Source organism: Mus musculus, chromosome 14 (genome assembly GCF_000001635.26).
Source record: "Mus musculus strain C57BL/6J chromosome 14, GRCm38.p6 C57BL/6J".
In the NCBI taxonomy this organism is placed as follows: Eukaryota; Metazoa; Chordata; class Mammalia; order Rodentia; family Muridae; genus Mus; species Mus musculus.
The window spans coordinates 62,736,672-62,748,677 of record NC_000080.6 but is presented as its reverse complement, the minus strand read 5'-3'; the positions used below and the strand labels follow the sequence as shown (position 1 = coordinate 62,748,677).

The following is a 12,006-nucleotide window of genomic DNA, read 5'->3' as shown; positions in this document are numbered from 1 at the left end:
ATACAATTAAGGTCTGCTTGTTAGAGTATTTAAAATTGAATTTGATTGCTGAGTTCAAGAAATGATTTATGAAGCTGGAGAAGAGAGAGATAGAGTCTGATGAGAGCACTGTTCTTTCGGAGGACCTAGTCAGTTCCCTGCACCTGCATGGCAGCTCACAGCCATCTGTATATAACTTTAGTCACAGGGGATCTGACACCCTATGGTACCAGGCATACATGTGGTGTACAGAAGTATGTGCAGGTGAACACTCGTAAACACAGAGTGAACTTAAAGAAGAAAAAGGGAAAAAAAAAGAAAAAAGAAAGGAAAACAACAACTAGCCAGGCTTTTACCAAGGTAGTGCATGACTGTGGTAGTGAGAACCCAAGGAGATCATTAAACTTGAGGATAGGCTAGATCTGGATGAGGCAAATTGAGTGTTGTCCTGTCTTCATTTACCTGACTTTGAAAATATGTTTATATCTTTGCATTTATTATACTTTTTTGTCATCAAACATATTGCTGCATTGATTTTCCCACATTAATTTTACCTAGTCTCTGTAATACAATTGATATATTAGGTTTTTTTATACATACGACTCGTATTTCTTCAGTAGAATTATCCTCATATCTTCATTTCTCTTTCTGCACCAGTATAAAATCTGTTTGCCTGCTACTAGTTTTTAGGAATTACCAAAACCAATCTGTTAATCTTTTTCAAACTTTAGAATTTAGTTTAAATGCAAGACCGAATTCTTTTTAAATTATTAAATTAGATTTCCCACTTGTTCCTTAAATTAGCTTTTCACAAAGTCAAGAATTTTTTTATTATTATTACTTTTTACTTCTTTTATTTATTTACATTCCAAAAGTTGCCTCCCTTCCTGTCACTCCTCAGAAGAGTTCTTTACCTCACTACCCCAGGGTGCTCCTCCACCTGGCCACACCCCCCCCCCCCCCCCCAGCTTCCCTCTTCCCTGAGGCATCACGTTTCCACAGGATTAAGTGCATCCTCTCCCATTCAGAGACAGCTTCTTGTTAGGTTGTTCAGGCTACCCCTGATCCATTCTGTGGGCTCAAAGCTACTATCTCAGGGGTCCCACAGATATGTAACTGACTGACTTTAAATATGCTCTACAAAACCACTGAAAACCCCATGTTTATTTGAAGGAATGCTTATATAAAGCTTGAAAATTTTTAGTATTAGAGTTTGTAGAAATGAAAGGTTTGGCTACTGAAGGCCTTAGTAGGAAAACTTCATGTAAGAACAGAGATTTAAACGGCTCTTTGGAATGAGTAGGAGTTGGATAGGTCTTAAACAAGGAATATAACAAGTATTTTACTAGAGACAAAACTTAGGTGGAAATGGACATTTCCAACATGTGGCTTTGTGGGAAGATTTGAACTTTTTAGGGTTAAGGATCTGACTATCTCATGTAACTGGTACAAGAAGCTGAACATGAAGAGGGATGCCGGTGATTGTTTCCATTCTGTAGGGATCTTGAGACATTTTAATGCTGTTGTATATTTAGAGTCAGTCTCTATTTGTGTTTCTCTGTCTGTCTGTCTTTCTGCATGTCTGTCTGCATGTGTATGAAAGTGGGTGTGGATGAGGAGGCCAGAGGTCAGTGACATTCCTTGGTTGCTTCTCCAGCTTATTTCTTTGGAACAGAGTCGCTCAGTACTCTCAGAGCTCACCTATTCCGCTTGATTATTTGCCCAGCAAGCCCAAGGAATCATCTTGTTTTTGCCTCCTCAGTGTTGGACTTACAGATGTAAACACTACTTACTAGCTTTTTTTATGTGCATACGAGAACTGTGCAAAGGTGGTGTTCTAACCAACAGAAGATTTCACTTTTTAGAACTTCTTTTAGGCGTCAATTTGAGAAACGTCTACTTACAAGTTTGCCTGACTTGATCAAAATGCTTAGCAGATCTCCCTCCTTTATAATGATTAGATTCTAATCATATAATTACTGTAACTGTAAATTTTATTCAGTCAATAGTATGTGCTATAATATGCCAGGAATCAAGATTAGTAAATGAGAAGGGAAAACAAAAAACCCCTGCAGATGATTTATGCATATAACCCTTTTCCTTACTACTGGAGGTGGTCTGTGGACATTAGCATCTCCCAAACTTGTTGAAAACACTGAATGAACAACTATATTTTACTAAGATCTCCAACTGATTTTTATATCACTAAACTTCATCATATGCTGGTATATGTCAGATCCAGTAAACTTCATTCAATTTTTGCTACCTACAGTAGAGAGTTTAAATGTCTTTGAATTTCTCTCCTTTTTTGAGATAGGGATCTTACTATATTGCTAGGCTAGTCTTGAATTCAGTCTCTTGTTGTGGAGACTGTAAGTATATGTAATGTATAAGCATCTTCAGTTTCAGACAAGTTATACCTACTTGAAATTTCTATATTTGGTCTTCCTGTTTATTCTTTATTATGTGCGCGTGTTTGTGTGTGTGTGTGTGTGTGTGGAGGGCGTTGATTATTAGGTGTTCCCAATGTTTTTGAGACATGGTTTCATTGAAGCTGGAGCACATTGATTTTGGCTAGTGAAATCAATGACTACCTCAAGTAAATGCTTGGAGAGCTTTAGCGGTTTGGCCAGTGAGTTTTAGAGATCTGTTTGTCTTCAGTCCCTTCTGTCTTGGCTGGGTTTACAGTTGTGCTCCATTGTGCCTGGGTTTTTTACTTGGGTACTAGATCTAAACTTAGGTCCTCATGTTTGTGTGACAGCCACTCTACTGCCTGAGCCATCTCCCCAGTCTGTCTCTTTTTTAAGAGTTAACGTGGAGGCTGATTCAGAAGCCTTCATGGAGGGCTGCCTCCAAGTCTGGTAATGTGGCAGGTGGTGGAAGGAGAGAATGAGCTACTAAAGTTGTTCTCTGACTTAACACATGTATGCTGTGGCATGTGTTTCCTTTACCCCCAAATTAACAATGACAGCAACAACAACAACAATAAAAAACAAGATAATAATAAATTAAAGGGCTAATATCGGATGTGCTTAGTTCTCAACTGGGTACCATTTGTATGTAAAAGGCAAGGTTGTGTGTGCTTTTCCCAAAACTTAATAATACCTTGAAATGATCATTGTAGCATTGTGCTAGATTAGGGTCTGAATGGAAGACACTGAAGTATATTCATCTTATAGAGAGCCTTTGATAGCAGCATGCCATTTTGTTTCTTGGCTATCATTGTTTTTATACATCCTTTTCCAAGCATTTACTTGAGGTGTAGTTATCCTTACTTTTAACTCCTTGTCTTAGACTTGTGCTAGTTTTGCTAAGCTGAGGATACCCTAATAATTTTGTGAAATTAGTTTTTGAAGTCCTTTCCATGTACTAGCCACTTGCTGAGACATTATGATTATGGGCACTGTCTTTTTAAAATACTGTTATTTTTCTCCTAGCCCCCTCCCCCCCTAAGGCAGGGGACAAGGGAGCAAGACAATGACTGCCTCTATGCAGGCCTGGAAATCCCTTGTCTTCCTGACTCAGTTCCTTAGTGCTAGAACTTGAGTTGTGTACCATTGCACCAAGCTTTTAGACTGTTTTGTATTTAGAGAGAGCTAGCTTCAAATGCATGGCTAATTTTCCACATGCTGTGATCACAGGTGTGGACCACCATATTCCTAGAGTCTATCTTTATTATTCCAGTTTGTACTATACTTGATTTTAGCCAAAAGACTAAGAGGTGATTAGTACTGGTTTGTGATAGCCTTCAAAAATTCAAATTACTAGACTTCAGCTATGAGGATACTGTTTAAGAAATTAAATATTGGGACTGTAGAAATGGATCAATGGTTAAGAACATTTGCTGGTCTGTCAGATTAGGGTTCAGTTCCCAGCACTCACTTCGGGTGTCTCGCAGTTGTCTGTAAGTCCAGTTTCAGGGCATCTGAACTGTCTTCTGCCTTCCTTTGGCCTTTGTGGCACCAACCAAACACATGATGCATATACATGCATGCAGACCAAACATTATTATGTGTAATATAATTTTTTAAAGAAAATATGCTTTCTAACATACACAAATAATAATGTAAAAACACAAGAGTATATAAAAAAGTGAGAAATCTGTCTTTATATCTCTAGAGCTCAGTACTATTAGTATGTATTCTTTTTTTTTTTTTTTTCTTGGCTTTTTGAGACTGGGTTTCTCTGTGTAGCCCTGGCTGTCCTGGCTGTCCTCTCTGTAGACCAAGCTGGCCTCGAACTCAGAAATCTGCCAGCCTCTGCTTCCCAAGTGCTGGGATTAAAGGCGTGCGCCACCACTGTGTGGCAGTATATATTCTAAAATGTGTTTTAAAATGTACAATATATGATATATGTAAATTTTACTAACAGGAGAGATTGGGTTAGTGAGATAGCATAGTGGATAATAAAAAGGTATTTGATTACTGAGCCTGACAAACTGCGTTTGAGTCTCAGGACCCACATAGTAGGAAAGAACAGACTTCCTGCAAGCTGTCTTCCAACCTCCACACATTCTCTGACATTTGAGTATACACATACACAAATTAAATGCAATAAAAATGTTTTAAAAATGAAAAGGGAGATGATAAACATTCCAGAGGGATTGTGGGCATTCTTTTCTAAGAATTGGTTTTGTAACTAAAGGTTAAACCAGAACTTAAGCCTTGATATCCTTTTGTTTTGTTTTGTTTTGACTTTAGGGAAGAAACCCCTTTTTCTTGGAGCCAGCAATAATAATTACAATCACTGATGGGAGCAAGTTGACTACTACTAGTGGTGTCCAGGATGAGGTAAGTCATGTGAGGTGTGTCACATGGATCATAGATGAAATTGAGACCTATTTGTGTATGTGTGTAATAGGGTATTGGATGCTTTGTAGTACATTTACTCTTTAGTAATTGGTGTAGTTTATAATAATTCATCTCCAGGGTCCTCTACCTTTGTTCATAGCAGTTGTCATTATAATATTTTCTTGAATAGGAATCCTTTCTGTGCAGAGTTTGTAAGTGTACCTCCTGCTTCCATTAAAAACATCAGTTGATAGTGAGGACAGTGTCAGTGCCTACACAATAGTAAAATTCTTATTTTCAGGTTAAAAAGAAAACCAAACAATTCTAATAATTTTCTTATTTTAGCTGATTATGGTGATAGCTTTCTTATTTTCAGGTTAAAAAGAAAACCAAACAATTCTAATAATTTTCTTATTTTAGCTGATTATGGTGATAGCTTTTAACTACAGACAGAACAACTGAAGTAAATAAGCTTATAACAAGGAAATGTTTATTTTAACTCTTCAAAGAGGTTTCAATGTATAATCAGTAGCCTTGAGAGTTTGAGCACTTTGGTGAGACAAGGACGGTGGGACAGTGGGAAAGAATAAGCTGCTAACTTCATGTGGCCAGTAAGCAAAGGGACTACAGTCAGATAACACTTTCAAGATTCTGCTCCAAGTGACCTAGCTTTCTCCGACCAGACCCCTTTTCCCAATGTTGCCAGCATCTCCCAGAGCTTGAGGCCAAGACTTAATACATAGGCCTTTCATAGACATTTCTGCCTGAATCATATGTCAGTTGAGGTTTTTAGTAGAGTCCAGGCGGGAACACACCACCAAGAGTAGATTAAAACTAGAAAGAGTGAAGACTTTTCAACAGTTATGTTTTCTCTTAAGTCAGATGTAGTATCGATAATTCAGAGCTAATGTTAATTACTCTGTAAGTGAATTATGTATGCTGTAGTGTGATAAATCCATTAGGTTAAAGAAAGCAAGCTTTATAGTGTTTTTACTGTATTTGAACTGTTGTTAAGTGTTTTAGTTTTTTCTTAACATGCAAATGCACAGGTGATCTTTTACAGACTCATTACTGTTTGCATTTGTTCTTAGTTTCTATGATTAGAGTTTGAAATGGCAAAGGTACAGATTTTAAAAATTTAGAATTAAAATTTAATCAAAGATTTGGAATTCATTTCCATTCCTGTGACACTGTTGAATATAAATTATATGGAGTCAGAGCATGTGGGTTTTATTCTTAATTCAAGTACTTCCACCGTGAACTTTCTACCAGTTGACCTAATTTTCCTAAGCTCTACCTTATCAATGAAATACTGACAATAATTCTTGATTTCCTTCATAGGGTTGTTGAAATGTGTAAATAATGGATGTGAAAATGTACGGTGGGCTATAAAGACAAAGTGTATTGTGTCATTCCATCATGAGATAATAGAACCAGTGCAGAACTTAGATTACCTAATTTTACTTAGGGGGCAAATGCTAGAATTGCTTTGTTTCAGCAGTTAATATTTAAAAGATTTTAGGAATAAATATTGAGGTAGCACTGAAAAAAAGTAGCCTACTTGATACAGCCTTTTTGAAAGTGAGATGTAATGGGTTACTGGACTTCCTTCTTAGACTTGGTTGATGTGTATAGCTCCTTATAGTTCTGCCACTCATAGTAGTAGACAAGACACTGTATCTATAATCACAAGCAATAGCAATGTTACTTAGCTTGAACCTAGAAACTATCAAATTGACTTTTCTTTCTTAACCATACTAATTTTATTATTTGTATTCATGTTAATTTTATAGAAATTCCACTTCTTTTGATGGTTGTGTTTTACCTTAATGATTTTGATTAAAATATTTCTGTTTTTTTCTTATAAAATATGCCTATTGTAAGGTTATTCATTCAAGGCACTCTTTCTCATGCCTTTTGTAAAAATGCCTTCAGGGATGTAGTTCATCCCAGTATACCTGGATCTGGTTTATTTATAAAATCTGTTTATAGGACTTCTAGCTTCAAGATATCTTGAAATGTACATGAGGGTTGGAATTGTTGAACTTTCTTTCTGATTTCTTCCTTAGGAAAGATATTAGAGAAATGTCACTATGTTTTTATATTTCAATATTAAATTGCAAATAAGATTAAAAAGATTTTCCTGTGGGCAGAGATCTCAACCTTTCTGTTCTTTTTATCTGTGAAATATTTAACATAGTTCTAAGAATAGAATTTACATGAAAGATATTACAGATGTTGATGTATTGAATCTGATAGGAAGCTTAAAATTGATTCCTTTTGTTGCTTCTTACCTAAAGCAGAAAGTTGATTTATTTTTAAGGCAAACATTTTTGATTATGAAGTTTGAGCATAGGCCTGTGAATTATTTTGGTATTAGGAAAGTCCTGCATGTTTCTTTCTCTAACTCTCTCTCTACAACCCAATACTGTGGATCCACCCAGGGCCTAGGCTAGTGCTCTAGCATTGAACAGTATCACTACTCTTCTTGCTCCCTTATTCTCCTCTCTTCCTCCCTTTCCCCCTCTTCCATTCTCCTCCTCCCTCTCCTCTTCCCTCTCATCCTCCCTCTCCCCCTCCTTTCTCTGTCTTCTTGTGGATGCGTATATGTGCATTTATATTCATGCTCAGATCATTTTTTTCTACTAGGGGGTATCAATTTTACCTGTATGTCTTGTTATGTTTGCCTTTGCCAAATCCGAAATTCTCTTTTTGTATTTGTAATGAGTAAATGTGTGATAAATTTTCATTTAAGGAATTTTACAGAATATTGTGTATGTAATTTTTGGTGGTTCATGGCTGCAATTTTTTCTTTTTCTTTTTAATAGACTGTAGCACTGGCCTCAAACTCAGATCCTCTTGCCTCCACCTCCCAAGTAGTTAGATTACAGGTATACACTACCACGTTTGTCTAGCAGTGACTACTGTGATGTAACTTATTTCCATTTGTATGTTTCACTCTCATATTTTTTGCTTGAGTGGTGTGATATCTACTGTGGTAAATCATATCTGTTCTGTTAGTACAAAATGAGTGACTCTGCTGCTTTCACAGAAACCTCATTGCAGATCATATAGGAAGTAGTTCATTTAGTCTTTGTCTTACAGTTTACAAATAAGGAAATTGAGATTTAAAAAAGAACCAAAGTGATTTGATTGGGTTCTGGTCTTTGTTGCTGCCAAATCTATATTAGAATTCATCTAAATTACAATGGTGTACCAGCATAATGGTGCTCTCCTTTGTCCTGGATCTACCCAACACCTTTTTGATTGTGTTGTTGAATGTGTTTAGAATTTACCTTCTATGTGTGTTTGTGTATGTGCAGGTATGGATTTAGTTCAGAGGTTGATGCAGGATCTCTTCCTCTATTGCTCTCTACCTTATTGTTAGGGGCAGGGTTTCTTCCTGAATTTGTGGCTCACTAACAGCAAGATGGTCAGCAAATCTCAGGGATGCTCTGTCTTCACCTCTCTCCCTCTGGTGCTAGGTTTACAGATACTCACTGTGCCCAGCTTTTTATGTTGATGCTGGGAATCTGAGCTCAAGTCCTTGTGCTTTTGAGACAAGTACTTTGCCTTCTGTTTGAATTTTCTTTCTTTTCTTTTTCTTTTTCTTTTTCTTTTTCTTTTTCTTTTTCTTTTTCTTTTTCTTTTTCTTTCCTTCCCTTTCCCCCCCCCCCCTTTCTTTCTTCTTCCTTTCTTTTTTCTTCTCTTTTCCTCCTCCTCCTCCTCCTCCTTTTGTGGTTTTTCAAGACAGGGTTTTTCCGTGTGGTCATGGCTGTCCTGGAACTCACTCTGTAGACCAGGCTGACCTCGAACTCAGAGATCCGCCTGCCTCTGCCTCCCGAGTGCTGGGATTAAAGGCTTGTGTCATCACTGCCCAGCTTGAATTATTTTCCTGTTTTAGCTTTCTGTGCCAGTATGATATAGATAATTCTGTTCTTAATTTGTTTAGTCTCCTTGAATAACTACTAAGCTAAGCATTTCTAGGCAATGAGTATGTAACAGGATAAGTTTTTGGTGTTCTGTTTCATGACAGTTTTTTAAGTTCATGTTTTTTGAGTGAGAGAAATGGTGATTTTTAAGTATAAGCACTGAAAGGGTAAACTCATCCCATCTCATAGACACTGCTTCCTCTCAAGCAGTTGGCAAATTCTTTGTAACATATACAATCTAGTTTGATCTAAAGATCTTAGGAAAACCACGGACTGTGTATGGGTTACTGCATACATTTGTGAAGTTTATAAAACGGCCCAGTGTTCAACTGTTTTGAATATAGAAAAAAGTTAGTTGAAATATTTAGAGCCATATTATACCTTGGCCTGAGTATGTTCAGGCCCAATTTTTTTTAGCAATGTGTTTGTCAAAGGGATAATAAAACTGTTCTGCACTCTGTGCACTTAGCAATATGTTGAGGTAGGAGAGAAGACTGTTTTGTACCGTGGATGAAAATCTTGTGCTATATGTGATCATCTTACATTAATTAATTAAATGAAACAGAACTTAAGTTATTGCTTGAGGTAACATGAATATTGTCCTGGACCTTTGATGACTTTTAGATTGGAAGCATTGTTCTGGCCTTTTGTGTGTGTTTGTGTGTGTATGTTATATAGCCATTTAGTCAAACTGATTGTCTCCAGTATTCTCACTTAAGGGAAATGGGCTATTTATAGATTTGAATTCTGAAATACAAAGGACACTATTTTTCTTGATTCTATAGTTCTTATTTTATGATGTTGATAAATATGTGGCCAAATACTTATAATGCTAACCATATCAGCATTCTTTGTGTCTCAAATGTTTTGATAAAATTACCAAATTATAATTAGAGTTGTTTTATTTACTTAAGTTTTAGAGATAGTGTCTCTCTTTGAAGCCAAGTTCACCTTGAACTCATGGAGCCTAGGCTGGCTTCAAATTTGGGGAAGCTCTTCTCAGCTTCAGCTTCCCTGAACTGAAGTGAAAGTGAGCCATCACCGTGCTTTGCTGAAAACTTGTTTCTTTTTATTTTTTGCAAAGATTCTCTGGAGTCCAGAGCTGCAGTGGGAATGTGTTTTGAACTTATTTCAGAAGTACATTACCAAGTGCATTGTTCAGTAAGGCAGCAGAAAAAAATTCTGCTGAAACACTTCACTGTAGTGAAACCATTATTTTGTTCATTCCCAAAGGTGCTAACACTAGTATTCTATTTCAAATATTGATATTTCTATGTATAGATGAATCTGTTGGCATATTTGTATTGTGATTGCCACGAAGGTAATGTTTTTGAGAAGGCATTTGTTGTCAAAATTAACCATTGGCTCTGCAATACTAGCTAGGTTTTTAAGGCCAAGCTGGACAATTACATTTTCTTTTTCAAATTAATTACTTTATTTTGTATACAGTATTCTGCCTACATGTATGCCTTCAAGGCAGAAGAGGGTATGGATGGTTATGAGCTACCATGTGGTTGCTGGGAATTGAACTCAGGACCTCTGGAAGAACAGCTAGTGCTCTTAACCGCTAAGCCATCTCTTCAGCACCCTCCCCCTTTTTAAGATTTATTTATTTTATACATATACTGTCACTGTCTTCAGATACACCAGAAGACAGCATCAGATCCCATTACAGATGTGGTTGCTGGGAATTGAATTAAGAACCTCTGGAAGAACAGTCAGTGCTCTTAACCAGAGCCATCTCTCCAGCTGCCACCCATAACTACTTTTATAACTTTCTGGAGAGATGTTCACTTAAGACACTTGTATAGAAAAGTGTCAGCAGTCTCAGCTTATGGGTTCAGTTGCTCTTATAGTCTGACTCATCAGTTTTGAAAGTTGGCACAAAAGGTCATCAAGCTTTGAGTTTCTGGATTTGGTAGCAGCAGTTTGTGTTTTTCTGGATCATTCTATACACTACACACTGAAGATGGTTTTACTTTACTTGACAGTTGTGTGTCATCACACATTTGCCTTCTTAATGATTCAAAAGTAATATAGATTCTCATATCTGAAGTGATTGAGAAACTGTTTCTTCACTCCCCAAAATGTTCTTATTCACTGAACACAAAAATGTTTGTCAAAGGTTACTATAACTATTTTACAGATAAAGACTTAAATATGCATTTAGAGTGGGTTCCCTACTCTCTGGGATACTTAGAACGCCAGACAACATTCTTTGTTTTAAAAAAGAGTGAAAGAAATCTTGAGGAATTTCATGGTGTGATAGGTTTCTGAGTATTGTGTTATCCTGTATGTAGTAACGTCTTCATATTGGCATTAATGGAACCTGGTAACTTTTAAGGAGTCATATCTTTTCTGTGATGAAATATTTAGATTTATACTTTGTATGTTACTTCTACTAAGTCAGTTTTGTAAGAACACCTAAGAGAATTTTTCAATATATATAGATCACCTATATTTTATTTTTCTATCTATATTTTTGCCTCTATTGTTTGTACTTATAGTTAATAGTTTCTTGAAAATGCATATTTATAAAGTTTGACACAATTCCTTACAGTGCATATTCAGCAGTTCACGTATATATTACTGCTGAAAATAGTAAACTATTTTCAATATGTAATAAGAATAACCCCTAAGAGAAGCTTCTAGACAAACAATTAATAGAAATGTTGCTTCTTAGCCTAATGAAAGTGGCCTGGCAGCCCTTTGTTTGTGGTAAGGTACATCTAAATAGTTTTTATTCAGAGCATGTGCTGTGTTGGTCTTGTGGGCCAAGTCTCACCTAGAGACATCTCTGTCACTGCTCGTAGCCTTCCATACATAGACTGCTGTTATTCTTACTGTTATGCTAAGCTTTTACATAGCTGCATTAGAATCATGAAGTAAGTTTATAAAATATACAGGTCTCAGGTCTTATTATGGATCTGTTACTTTAGCTTGGAAATGGAGAAGTCTGTATTTTGTTAAACATGTTCCAATTGATTTTGATGAGATGAACAGTCAGATTTCAAAACACAAACTAATTATATAGATACTTTTTTTTTTTACATAAAAGCATGTGGAAATACCTTAATAAACAGAATAAAAAATGTTTTTAACTTAACGCTAGCCTAGATATTCTAAGATATAAGTAATTCTTGATCTTTACAGTTGTCATACTTGGGATCCTCTCCAAGGTTTGGAATTCTGCTTATGTGACTATAACAGTATTGTTTTTCTAATCTGTTAATATGGTTTAGAATAATTTTTGGATGGTCTTAAAACACTGACTTCTTGTCAGAGTAAAGTTAACTGCTTAGAGT

At 36.2% G+C, this 12,006-nt stretch overlaps 1 protein-coding gene across 8 annotated transcripts in view; it reads left to right on the top strand.

The window, feature by feature from the left end:
* Ints6 (integrator complex subunit 6) overlaps nt 1-12,006 on the top strand; it is an 84,839-nt gene that overhangs the window by 12,486 nt on the left and 60,347 nt on the right. For all 8 annotated transcript variants that reach the window (XM_017315909.2, XM_006518680.4, NM_008715.2 and 5 more), the window contains one exon: nt 4,680-4,769. In XM_017315909.2, coding sequence (XP_017171398.1) covers nt 4,680-4,769 — 90 coding nt within the window. The remainder of the gene's footprint in view (nt 1-4,679; nt 4,770-12,006) is intronic.